General features: G+C 37.0%; 1 protein-coding gene across 12 annotated transcripts in view; it reads right to left on the bottom strand.

The window, feature by feature from the left end:
- Clock (clock circadian regulator) overlaps window positions 1–13,393 on the bottom strand; it is an 83,174-nt gene that overhangs the window by 32,258 nt on the left and 37,523 nt on the right. For 8 of the 12 annotated variants that reach the window (XM_057772744.1, XM_057772743.1, XM_057772740.1 and 5 more), the window contains 3 exons: window positions 12,639–12,730; window positions 6,794–6,883; window positions 753–873 (listed from right to left, as the gene is read on the bottom strand). In XM_057772744.1, coding sequence (XP_057628727.1) covers window positions 753–873; window positions 6,794–6,883; window positions 12,639–12,730 — 303 coding nt within the window. Of the gene's footprint in view, window positions 1–752; window positions 874–6,793; window positions 6,884–12,638; window positions 12,731–13,393 lie in introns of those variants that run through there. The other 4 variants (XM_057772749.1, XM_057772748.1, XM_057772750.1 and 1 more) reach the window with 3 other exon arrangements.

Below are 13,393 nucleotides of genomic sequence, written 5' to 3' on the forward strand. Positions count from 1 at the left end.
AACTGTCAGCACAAAGGGCTCACAGCTGGCAATGCTACTATGAGAGAATCTAGAGACTGCGTGCGGAGGAGGGAGTCTGGAGGAGTAGCCTGCAGCAGGCATGTCCTTATGCCCTTCTTCCTTCCTGCTTCCCAGCTGTCATGCTGTGAACAGCTGTGCCCCACCACGCCCTCCCCAGGCATGAGCCCAGATAAACGTGTCCCGTATCAGAGTCTACTACATGGGAATGCTGTGTGAAGGGAACCAGAACACCAAGGATGAAGACAGCAAAAGTTCCAGTCAACTGCTTGTCCAGGCAATCTAGAGAAATGTCTCACTACACCAAAATATTTTGTGCTACTTGATGGCAGGGACTATTTTTTCACTATATTTGGCACTTTAAGAAATTATATTAAACACATCCAGCAAAGATTATTTAATAAATACTTTAAGATTTCATTTAAAAATTAAAAACATGTAACTGATTTCCATCTTTTTATATATTACAGCTTGTTGCGTAATTGTGATCAACTTTTATAATAAAAAAGATGAGACTTCAATATACAATGGAATAATAGATCTGGTGTCTTAAAATGAACACAATTCTTTTAGTTGTGTATATTCACCAATATTTTAAAAGCATTTAATAGAGTTCATGAAACAGTGCTATTCTAATTTAGTTAAACAAATCGTGTTTTTCATAAACTTACAGAAATAAAGGATAATGGTGCCAAATATAAGCTTTGAGTCTCTGCTTAGGAGGGCCTACTTACATTTTAAGTATTCAGGGGTTAATGAATCACTTTCCAGCAGGTGAGTAGAGAGTATCTTATAAACCTCTGAATGTTCTCCCTCTGGGATAAAATTAAATATACTTTGATCCACAAGATCAGACTGAAAAATAAGAAAATTTAAAATTATATAATGGTTCTTTGAGAGGCACTTATCTTTAACATGTATAATAGATATTAAATAACAGGGGTACATATGATTAATATTCAATTATCCATGAAAACCAGTAATGTCAATCTACAAACTCTATAGACTGAGAGGCTAGAGAAGGGTAACATACCAGAGTCATCAGATCCACAACAGATGGGATTCAAAAAGTCAGAAACACTATTCGAAAACTTGAGTTTTACCAAATTTGAACATTGTAAAATACAATGGGGCAGAGAAAGTTAAGAAAATTATTGGCTCTAAGACACAGTCTTGTAATTTATTCAAACACCTGTTAAACAGCAGTGCTGCCAGTGACAGCTAAATGAGGAGATCTGACAACACTATCATTGCAATAGTCCAACACGCCCTTTAATCTTATTTCATTTTTTCCAGGCATTTATTCTATATCACATTGCCAAAAGCCTTGCCTAAAATGAACAGCTAGCATGTAAAGCATTTTAATTCTTCTTGCATGCTAATACATGACTTTAATCATTATCCAATAATCAGCAGGAGTCTCACAAATGTTAGGAAACCTGTGACAGGTGATGCTGTAGACTCAAAGATGAAGAACCAACGGCAGTGACACCTCAGCGACTTTACCTTCTACTGAATCCAGCCCATCCTATCGGAGCCTCATTGTCCACCCTGCTCTAACTCTAGAATCGAGCAGTGAGAGCTCAGGCCCTGTGGGAGGCAAGGGAGGTAGAGGGAACTCTGGGGGGAAGGCAGCTGCACTCCACTTGGTTTGTATTTTATATACCTTAAAGACTGTACCTGAACAGCTCCACTGCTTAAAACAAAACAGTAAGAAAAACCAAATCATGGGAGGAAGGGAGGGATGGTTTACTACTCCCCATATACTCACACGATTTCTTCTGGCTTTTCTCTAGGGATCAAAGTCTTTTCTACAGCTTAGGTAAACTCCACATCTCTATCTTGCATTTTTCAAACACTAATTCAAATTACTTCCTTCAAAAAAGCGATGCCTGGTACTAGAAACCTAGCCAAGTACTCCTAGCTAGTGAGGTCACAGATCTTACAGGAGAAGCTACTACAACCACTTAGCGTAATTATTAACTGCGTTCTTAAACTTATCCTTATACACACAGATAAGCATAGCTCTCAGCCTTCATCAAAATAGTGTCTCTTTGCAGCGGAAGACAGAGACCATTGAAGAAAACAACTGGTCAAAATGCTGAGATCAACTCATTGTGGTGTGCCCAATCTCAACGGACACATCTACGACACAACACCTGCACCTATCAGAGAACACCTCAGAAGAAGGAACAACCCCTGCACCTATCAGAGAACACCTCAGAAGAAGGAACAACCCCTCCTGCACCTATCAGAGAACACCTCAGAAGAAGGAACAACCCCTGCACCTATCAGAGAACACCTCAGAAGAAGGAACAACCCCTCCTGCACCTATCAGAGAACACCTCAGAAGAAGGAACAGGGAAAATTTAAGAGCCAGGAGACTAGGAAGTCTGCTATGAGACTGTGTCTTCTAGAAATGACAAGAAAGCTGTATCTATGGCATCTCAACAACTATGGCTGCCTAAACAAGATACGTACAATGACACACCAATAGATATGCTAATATGGACAGGGGGAATCTCATGGAGTCTCTACATAAAGAACTCTAAGTGACTAATGACTACTCAGAGAGTGAAAATTAGTCTTTCACAGGAATGACCCTAATAATTGGTATTCAATACCCAACAGTCAACCCAAAATCATATATACATAAACAACACAAAGATTCATCCATATGTTTATATGTATGTATATGTGCATGTATGTAACAATAATAAAGAAAAAGAAGTCATCAAGTTGAAATGGAGTAAGTGGGGACATGGAAGGAATTAAAGGGAGGAAAAGGACGGCAGAAATGATGTATCTGTATTTTAAATAAAAATTTAAAAAATTTCAAAAGTCACTTCCTTCAAAACAGCATACCCGAAACCTCAACAGTAAACAAATTCCATTAGAACTTATGGCTCATATAATACCCCAAAGGGGGTAGGTAGTTCTCTTAATGTCTATGTCTTGTTGCCCCATGATGAACAAAATGGTCTTATCTTTTACACCTTTATCTTTTCCTTTGCCAATAAAGGTATATGTGCCTTTCATACTAGTTATTAGTACAAAACAATAATTTGGCATCACTGAGCCGTTTGATAATAGCTTAAGGGATAACCACACCAACAACACACTTGTATTTTAATGAGGAATTCTTTTGGAAGACTAAAAAGCCATTAATACTAAAAGAATGATGGAAACTTCAGGCATGAATAACAAACACTAGGAAACGATCTTTCACTGACAAAGTAGAAATTTAAGCACTGATCAGAATGTACAAAGTAGTCTTGATAAAAAATAAATTTGAAATAAGAACTAAAATGTTAATTTTAAGAATAACATTTTCTGTTTATTCTTAACCAGCAATTCTTCTGACACCATTTCATTGCACCCCTTATTTTCTATCTACAAGCCTACAAAGGAAAAGCCAAGAACACAAGCATGCTTCCCTACTGCTTTTCCTCCCTCTTCCTACACAGTGCCAAACTCTCCATTAACCACTATTCAGGTTTCAAACACAACACTTACAGTTGCCACATTTTGATATTAAAAAAAAGCAACCCACACTGTATCCACTCAGTGGATACATACGTTATATCCACTTGGTTACCAGTACAACTCATGAAGAAAAGAAAATGCTAGTTCTCTGGGTTCTTTCATCCCCTCAACTATTTTCAAGAGAAATTCCTGCTTTCTCTGTAAATCTAAAAACAGTTCTAAAATATGTAACTTTTAAGAAAAAATACAGGAGGGAGTGGCAAAGTGAGGTTTGCATTGAGGAGTTATTATAAAGATCAAATACTTTGTATCAACCAGATCTGTCAGGCTGTCCATTTAAAGTGTAATTACACTATCCCACACCAAAGATGCACCAGCAGTGGATCAAAGACACCTCGGGGGTTAAGAGCCCTGGTTATTCTTTCAGAGAACCCAGGTTCAATTCCCAGTACCCACATGATAGCTCGCAACTGTCTATAATCCTATTTCAGGGAATCTGATGTCTTCTTCTCCATTAGGAAAGTATTTTTTAAAGTTTTATTTGTTATTTATTTAATGGGTATGTGTGATGTTTAAGTATACGTATGAGCACCATGTGTGTGCTCTGCCAGATCTACTAGAACTGTGAACTGCCTGATACGAGTTTTTGGAACTAAACCCTGGGCCTCTGCAAGTACAGCAAACGCTCTCAACTAATTGGCCATTTCTCAGGGCCCTGGGAAACATTTTAGAAGGAATCATTAAGATGGCCAACTACTTAATTCATTTTTAGTTACTCAATAAGTAATTACTGAGTGGCTCTGAAAAATCAGCCAGTAGTTTTAGGAATAAAGAGATAAAAATTGCTGGCTTTAGCATCATACAACTACCCTAATTGTAAAATAAATAAACCATTTTTATATATTTTATAAATAACAGCATAACAGCTAATTTTAAGTGATAGGATGCACAGTTAACAAAAAGAGAAGGCCTTTAATTCTGCATGAAACCCAAAGATAGTGCCAAAAAGCAGATATGAAAGTGTGAACAAATGCAAATAATGCTTTGATTATAACTAAGAAAAAAACATTTTTCCTGTAAACACAAAACTGAAAAAAAAATACAATTATATATGGTTAAAAGCACATAACTATTCTCATTTTCAATTAACCCTATCTTAATCCTACAAAGGATTCATTCATTCCTTATGCTTTGTGGTCTTCTGTTCTACTGGCTGCTGTTTTTGAAGAGCCGGGGAGGGAAACACAGGGCTATGTGCACGCTAGGCAAGTGATCTACCACTAAGCCACATCCCAGGCTCCCAGCACTCTTTCCCCAGCCTGTCAAGCTTTCTTACTGTGCAAATAAATCCCCACCCCCATCAAAGGAGAAAAATGGTAACTTATTCTGAAGCCAAATTTAAGTGACCATGGCCCTGGAATGTAGATTTAGTTTATCCCAAGTTCTGTTGTTCTAACATGGAATCATTTCATGGAGCTTTATGGTAACAGAACAAAGAAATTTGTAAACCAAGACATTAAAAAAATACATCAGTAGATGTATTTTAATTTTAAAAACCTGGATGAAACATCAAACATGGGCTAGCCAGAGAAATCTCAATTATGGACTTCAGGTATTATCTGACAACATCCTTAGCCCATCTGCTGGTGGAGAGTAATGTTTTGTTAAGCTAGCAAATTCTAAACATTTTGGCTCAGCATTTAAGAGCAAATAATTTTTTAAAAGGGGTCATTAAGAATATCCACTTGATCTGATCTTATTTCTGTTCGTGCCAATTGACTTATATGTTTACTGTCCAATCACGTTTTAGATTTGGGCTTTATTTGCAGAAGAAGACCAGTGAAGTCAAGCAAAATCTAGAAACTAGCAATAGGGACAGAGGGCTCGGCAGTTGAGAACACTTACTGTTCACCCATAGTCCCGACCTGAGTTCAGTTCCCATCACCCACACCAGGCAGCTCACAACTACCCTCACTCCACACCTTCTGCCTCGAGGGGTATGCAAATGGCATACACACAGAGACACAGACATACATATGCTACAACAAAAACTTTAAAAAATGAGTACAATGCTTACTGCCTTTCAGTAGAAAGTTGCCCTTGTACAATCTGACATTTTTATGGGTAGAGTCCTTTCTCTTTACAAGGTATTAAGTAGCAGAGAAATCAGAGGGAAGGAAATAGTTTTGTTTTGTTTTTTTTTAAAATATTTATTTATTATGTATACATTGTTCTGTCTGTCTTTATGCTTGCAGGCCAGAAGAGAGTACCAGATCTCCTTACAGATGGCTATGAGTCACTATGTGGTTGCTGGGAATTGAACTCAGAACCTCTGGAAGAGCAGTCAATGCCCTTAACCTCTGAGCCATCTCTCTAGCCCCTTAAAAAAATATCTCTAAAAAGAAATATTTAAAGAATGGTTTATATTGCACTGATGTAAATTTTCCAACAATGGGCATTTCGAGGGTAATCTGAAATATTAGAATTTTTATACCACAAACCAATCTTAAATACACATTATATAAAAATTTCAAATAAACTTCTAAAACCTTTAACTGTAGGAAGCACTTAGCCTAGTGTTCAATAAAGAATGAATGTTCAGTAAATACAGGATGAGTAAAAGCAAACATACAAGGTTTTATGGAGCTGCATCTCTAGCACAGTGCACCTTTTTGAGGACATATTTTAAAATGGAATATGGCCATTATTACATTACCAGTCCAACTCATATTGCATGCAAGTTTTGTACCTACTTGTATTTTGTTTGTTTGTTTTTTTTGAGACAAGAGTTTCTCTGGGTAACAGTCCTAGCTGTCCTGGAACTAGCTCTTGTAGATCAGGCTGGCCTTGAACTCACAGAGATCCACCTGCCTCTGCCTCCCAAGTGCTGGGACTAAAGCCATGCACCACCACTGCCTGGCTCTACTTCAGTTTTTATAAGTCACTTTTTTTGAGAAAATTATGAGTTCTCCTCATAGCAATAAGTGCAGTAGAAATTTGGTTGGAGGTTTTTGTCTGATACAATATTTTCATCAGCTAAAAGAAAAACATTGCAAAATCAGCATTAGAATACAAAGGGAAGAACAACAAAGGCTAAAGTACTGTGGATGACGGCCTTAGGACTAGTCTGAGAAAACACGGCAATGCTAATAACAAAGACATTAGCTGGGGTTTTAATCCTAACCCCTCAAGCACTGTTCAAATATCACTCTGAAGGTCTACTTCCTAGTATTCTAATATTTTATGTAGACATTAAATAATAAAGAGATTATAGGGTTTTTATACTTACTGGTAAATGTTCAAGTAATGAAGTTACACTCTCAGATACATATATTATACTTCCATCAGTCATGATCGCTAAAAAAAAACCATCAAGAGCCTGAAATTAAACATAATGGTCAGTTAAGGGAAAAGAAAAAAAGCATTTTACTGAATAGAAACAAGAAAAATGACAAAGGAGTTATTGTAGAAATGTTTAGCGTACAGTCAAAATGACAGCTAATTTGCTTTCAGTACCTTAGTATATTAATTTTTGGGCATCTTTAGATCTTTCTGAGGGAAAAATATCATTTTGGCTATCTATTCGAAGTTGATTTCTAAAGATGAGATAACCCATGTTCTGCCTTTCCACCTGCAGACATACAGTGTACGATACACTGTTTAGTACAGTACAGCTTATCTGGAGATGGTCACATCTCATAAAGTACACACAGACAGGTGTGCACTTAAGTGTAGGACTATAACAGGAGGAACAGAATGAGGGGAAAACAAATTAAGCCTCCCCAAACTAACCTGAGGCACAATCATCTAAAGCCCAAATTCTTGGTAAAGGTATCTTTACTCTATACATAAAGGAAGCCAACAGAAGGTTTTGTATGGGGGAAGGCGGTAGCTGTGTTTCAATTCTAGTAGTCTGAGTCAAAAAAACATGCCTTGGGATAATCAAGAAATTAATGACACTGAATGAAATCAGTAGCAATATAAAAAGAGAAAGATTAACCAAGGGCTAAGAAATACAAACATCTTCAGGAGAGATGTCAGAGAAAATAGGAGACTCAGTGTGCTTTCATTTGACAACCACAGGAACAGTAGTGCTAAATGAAGTGGTGAGACCTTCAATAAAGAAATGGGCCAAAGACAAAGCTTGGAAGAATCACTGAAATATGAATATGGAGAGCTAAGAGCCAGACAAACAGTAAAGACAGAATACAGTGTGGAAAGAGCTTGGAAAGAAAGAGGGATGGTGCAATGATAGCAAATAGGCCAAGGAACAAGAAAAGGAACAAGTTTAGTTATTTTCAAAGAGCAACACCAACAGGAAGGCAAGTCACTTACAACAGACTTAGAACAAGCTGACAAGAGCTATTATAACTCACTCATAAAACTGGCATGAAAATAACGGAGGAAGAACAATTATTTTAAAGGGCTCATGTACCAAAAGAATAAAGCAAAGGGTAACCAGTACATTTGTAAGTTAAAGGAGAGAAAGATCACTAGTGGAGAAGTTACAAGCTATTTAGTTAAATAGTTCCCTCAAATGGTCACCAACTCTGGTAAAAACTGTGTGTGTTTCAGTCATCCTTATGTCTGGGCACAGATGAACACACTTGGTACAGTGAAAAGTAGGATAGGCCATAACGGATGGGACTAGGAGCAAAGGAAATCAGTACGACTTGGGCTTTAATTTTTATTTTGGTGTGTGTGCGCTGGGGGTTGGGAGCAGGGTGTCTTGAGACAGCTTCCAATGCTCATACTGGCCTTGAACTCAAGTAAGCCACCATGCCCAATTATTATTGCTGTTTGCAGTGCTAGGAAATGGGTGCAGGGCCTCATGAATGCTAGGCACATGCCCTACCATGAAGCTATATTCCCAGTCTCTAACTGTTGAAGATACAAAAAAAGGTATCCTTCCCCTCTCTCCTACTAGGGGAGAGATATGGTCCAGAAAAAAGGCACTTTGAATCATTTCTTACTTTCCAGAATAACTCAAACAAATTTTTAGATAATGAGGGGTTTTGAAATCTTGAAATTAAAAAGCAAATCTTGAAGTGTTACCCCATTACGATTTAATCAGTAATTATTTGATTGCTACTGTGAATAGAGTCAAATTGGGGTAAAGAAAACAAAGCTATGCTTTCTCATGTGAAAAGACTGTCAGTGTTGAAAGTAAGTTATCTTTCACTGTGATGATCTGTTCACGCTGGGAAGACACTGACTGCTAGGAACTTCAGAGCTTCTCTCTGAAGACAATGAACTGAAATGAAAATGCTCAATCATTTATTCCCACTCCGAGAGCTGAAACCTGCTCTTTCCACTTGCAAATAAAAGTTTCAACAGTGCCAAGTCATGAAAATCTTCTGAGTAAAGGATAAAATTTCCTTGAGAAGGGTAATTGGAGAAATGTGGAAGAATAAGGCAAAGAGCATCCCCACATCATGACGGGCAGCTCTGATTTGTCCCTGTCCTCTTACTGTATAAACGAAGGAAAACTATTCATTATTTAGAACATCACTTTCATCTAGATATCTTCTTAGTAACAGTGATTATTTAGTTTGTGGAAGATAAGAATGTCAGTCCTAGGGAAGGGTACAGAAGTTTCTTATACATCTTCAGCAAAGACAAGACTGACACATATTGTGAGCCCTTGTTTTGTAAACTACAAGGAAGACTATGAGCTGCCAAGGGGAAAACAGTATACAATCAGAGATGACTTTAACAAAGTGACTTTGTCCTAAGATGCCTACTCCCAGGTCTTGCAGTAAATGACTCCTCAGGCAATAGATGGGGGGAGGGAGGGGTGGAGCTTGGGGAGGCACAGTTGTATTCAAAGAATTAAGAGAGGCAACATAAGTAAGTATTAAGACCTAGGTTCTAGTTATGACATGAATTAGCTTTTGGAAGGTAAGCAAGCTTCAACTTCTCTGGGCATGGTCAGTAATGAACAAGCTCAGCTAAATTATCTAAAACTCCTATACCCACAACACTAATATGCTAAGTAGATGGTCTAAACTTCTGTACCAGTAATGCCAACATGTTAAGCAGATGGTCTAAAGTCCTATACCAGCAATGCCAACATGTTAAGTAGATGATCTAAACTCCTGTACCAGTAATGCTAACATGTTAAATGGATGGTCTAAACTCCTGTACCAGCAGCGCCAACATGTTAAGTAGATAGACTAAATAAGCTTCTGAACCACAATGCTAACATTTTAAGGTAAAGCATATATCTGAAATTCAGCTGAAAACAGAAAGGGCCTACTCAGCTCTAATGTAATCAACATGATTACTTAAATGTAACACAACTACATCATAGTCTTGCCAGTCAGATAAACTTTATCCAAACCAGACTATTTTATCAACAAATTCAATTCTAAGTTATGATTAAAATTTTCATATTCAATCAGAAAACTGCAGACTTGAAGCATGTAAAATCACATGTGTGCAAACACCTGGATTAAGGATATAAGATACACACCTTCACCTTAGTCTTTTATTTTTTAAAAATACACTTAATACATAAAAAAAAACTTGAAAATATTTGGGCTACTAAAATAGTTAAGTGGGTAAAAGTGCTTGCTGCTAGGTCTGGCAACTTGAGTTTGATCTCCATAATCCACCTGGTGAAAAGAGAGAATCAACCCTCACAAGTTGTCCTCTGTCCTCCACATGTGTGCTGGGGCAAGAATGGAACCATAGACAGATAGACAGACAGATGGATAGGGATAGATATAATAAAAAATTACAAGTATTTTTTTACATATTCAAAGTAAATACAATGTTGCTAAGTTATGTGAATCTAACCTCTGAGGATATAAAGAATTAACTTACATTTTCAAGTTCTTAATATATTTTCTCTGTTTATATAATGTCATATCATCACTAGAATTTTTGGCTTATTATTTCCTTTGATAGTTATCTGGTATGTAGTACATGCACCTTAGTAACTAATATAAAAGCTTCCTATTATAAAGAAAAAAAAAAACCCTAAATGTATTTAGCCTGTTAGTAAAGCAGGTGCATTAAGATTATTAACAAAATAAATAATTTTTGAATTATAGGAAACTTTTATGCCAATAAAAGTAAGCAGTTTATAACAAACACAGAAAATCTTATTGAATGACAAATCATACTAGGATTATAAAATGAGTCATTTTCTTTCTTGTTATAGACTAGCTTGTGTGTATCCTTCCACAAACACAGATAGATAGATAGATACTTTTGTACAATGTCAAACTTATTTTAAGAGGAAAAAAACAAGTAAAAGTAAGACTGTTCCTTGATCTGTACCTCAACTATACACTAATTGATGAGTTTTAAAGCTACTGCACATAATGGTGGCTGAAGGCACAACATCCTTACACATCCCAGAAGCATTTGTCTACCTATGTGACATGAGCACATTTCCTAACAACTTTGCTTCTGAATTTCCTTATCTCAAACACTTTTTTTAAAAAAATATTCACTTTTCCAGCCATAGCCTCCCCACCCTCCTACCCCCTTTCCCCCAATCTTCTCCTCTTCCATCTCCATCCAGGAACGGGCAGGTCTCCTCTGAGTATCAATAAAACATGGCACAGCAAGTTGCAGGAAGACTGAGCACCTTCCTATGTATTAAGGCTGGGCAAGGCGGCTCAGAATGAGAAGTAGTGTCTTAGGAGCCAGTAAAAGAGTTGGAGAGGCCCTGTTCCCGCTTCAAACACCTTCTTAAAGCGGGCCTGGGAACTGGTGGAGTTAACAGGAGGAAAGTACTCCCTCAGTTTTACAGTATAAGTTTAAATGCTTATGCTATACTTATACTTTAACAAATTTTAATAATTTCCGGTAAACACACAAATAGAGTTCACTAATTGTTACACCCTGAAGTATAATCAAAGAAACAAAAAGCCCCTTGCTAAAAATGTTCTGCCTTACTTCAGACTCTAGTAGTACAAAAAACTATTTGCAACATAAGCATTATATACATACACATGATACATGAAATTACCTAATAATTTCATTTTGTACATCTATGATTTCTGTACATGCTGCCCAGGCTTGCCACAATACCCCTGACCCACCCCAATTACTCTGCCATACCCTCTTGAGTTTTCTTATCACTGTTAACTACAAAGCAAACCACCTATTTGCTATTTTAAGTTTTCATGAAACTTGGTATTAAATTCTGACCAGCTTATTGCATAAATGATAATTTTATTACTCTATGTAGGAAAAGATAAAAGAGTAGAAAAAGTAAAGCTTTTGGGTATGAATATTATAAAATTTATGTGCATTACATATCTGACAGGAGATGTTATGGTCTACATACAAGCAAAAGCTGTTTTAAATTATTTTTAAAAGCAATTCTGTAACAGAAAAACATCTTCTCACTTCCTTTTAAACATTTCTATTTACAGAATGATTACCTTTTAACATTTTCATTTGAAAAATACATCATTTTATTACAATTTGTGGTCATTTTACACAGATGTCTAGTAGGACTAAATGCTGTGTCCTACAAAATTTATGTTGAAACCTAATTTCCCATTATGTTTCATTGGGAGGAGGCAGCTAGGAGGTGACTTGGTGATAAAGATGAAGCCTCCAAAATAAAATTAGTGTCCCCATAAGAGAGTCCTTGAGAGTTCCTATACAGCGTATCTTCATGCCATGGCACAGCAAGAAGACCACCCACAAACCAGACTCAAGTGCTCTCAAACACACCAAGCCTACTGGGTCTTCTCACTGGACTGCCTGCCTCCAGGACTACATAGTCCAAGCTGTGACGGCACAGCTGGAGTAAAATATACACAACTGGCAACAGTGTTTGATGTGATAACACACGCCATGCTTTGTTAGGATGGAGTGGACATCTCAGGCTGAAGACTCAGTAGCTACAGATTTCTGAATTGTATGAAAGCACCTCAAAATTTCAAATAATGAAAATAAGAAAATTTGGTATTATCCTACCACATGGCATTATCTACTTAAAATACTTGGTCAATACACTGATCAACTGTAATTATACACAAACAGAGCTTATTACATTTACACTGAATTAAAACTTTTCAATATTCATACTGCTAAAACTATACTAAAATTAATCACTGTTAAAAATTTAGAGAAATAAAACTATCAAAAATTAAATCTGGACATACCTCTAACATTAATTGTGTAAACTCTTCATTACTAAGGAATGTAGGTTTCCAGTCCTGTCGAATTTCACTAGCATCTGACTGTGCAGTGATTTCTGTAAACAGATCGACACATTAGCAGCAAACTCTAACCACTGGGAGAGCACAAAAACCTACTAGTCGCCTTCTCTTCCTACTCAACAATAAGCACAGGAGGCTAGGGTTTCAAAACGTGAAATGTTATCTTCTAGAACTCGGTCTGGATGGACCATTTAGTATCAATTTCTTTGGAGATTTTATTGGGCGGGCGAGGGTACAATTTTGATATGCTCTGTGGGTGACAGGCCTAAATCTGTTTCCGACTTGACATAATTAGCAAATAGAAACAAGCAAATTACAACAAGATTATTCCAAACATTTTGAGGAAATTTTTTACCTTGGCTTCCTTGCCATTCAAATGGTAATATCTCGAGCAGAGATAAGGAGTCAGCTCAAAGCAAAGTTGCCAATGGGGTCAGCCAGTCTGTTTTCAACAAAAAGGACTTATTTTTGCCAGGCAAAAAGATTTTTTCTAATCTTAGGAGACTAAATGAGGATTTGAGGCCAGAACTTCACAGAAAGTAACAACACTTGCAGAGTGACTTGCTCAGTGTCATTTTAATGCTCCTAACTATGTGGAGTTTGCCGAAGTCACTGGGGCCTCTGGCACAGCACACATATTTACCACATGATTCCTTCATTTTGCAAACAGATTCGCATACAGCAAACAGATTCAGTCA

The sequence above is a fragment of the Chionomys nivalis genome, chromosome 6 (assembly GCF_950005125.1).
Source record: "Chionomys nivalis chromosome 6, mChiNiv1.1, whole genome shotgun sequence".
In the NCBI taxonomy this organism is placed as follows: Eukaryota; Metazoa; Chordata; class Mammalia; order Rodentia; family Cricetidae; genus Chionomys; species Chionomys nivalis.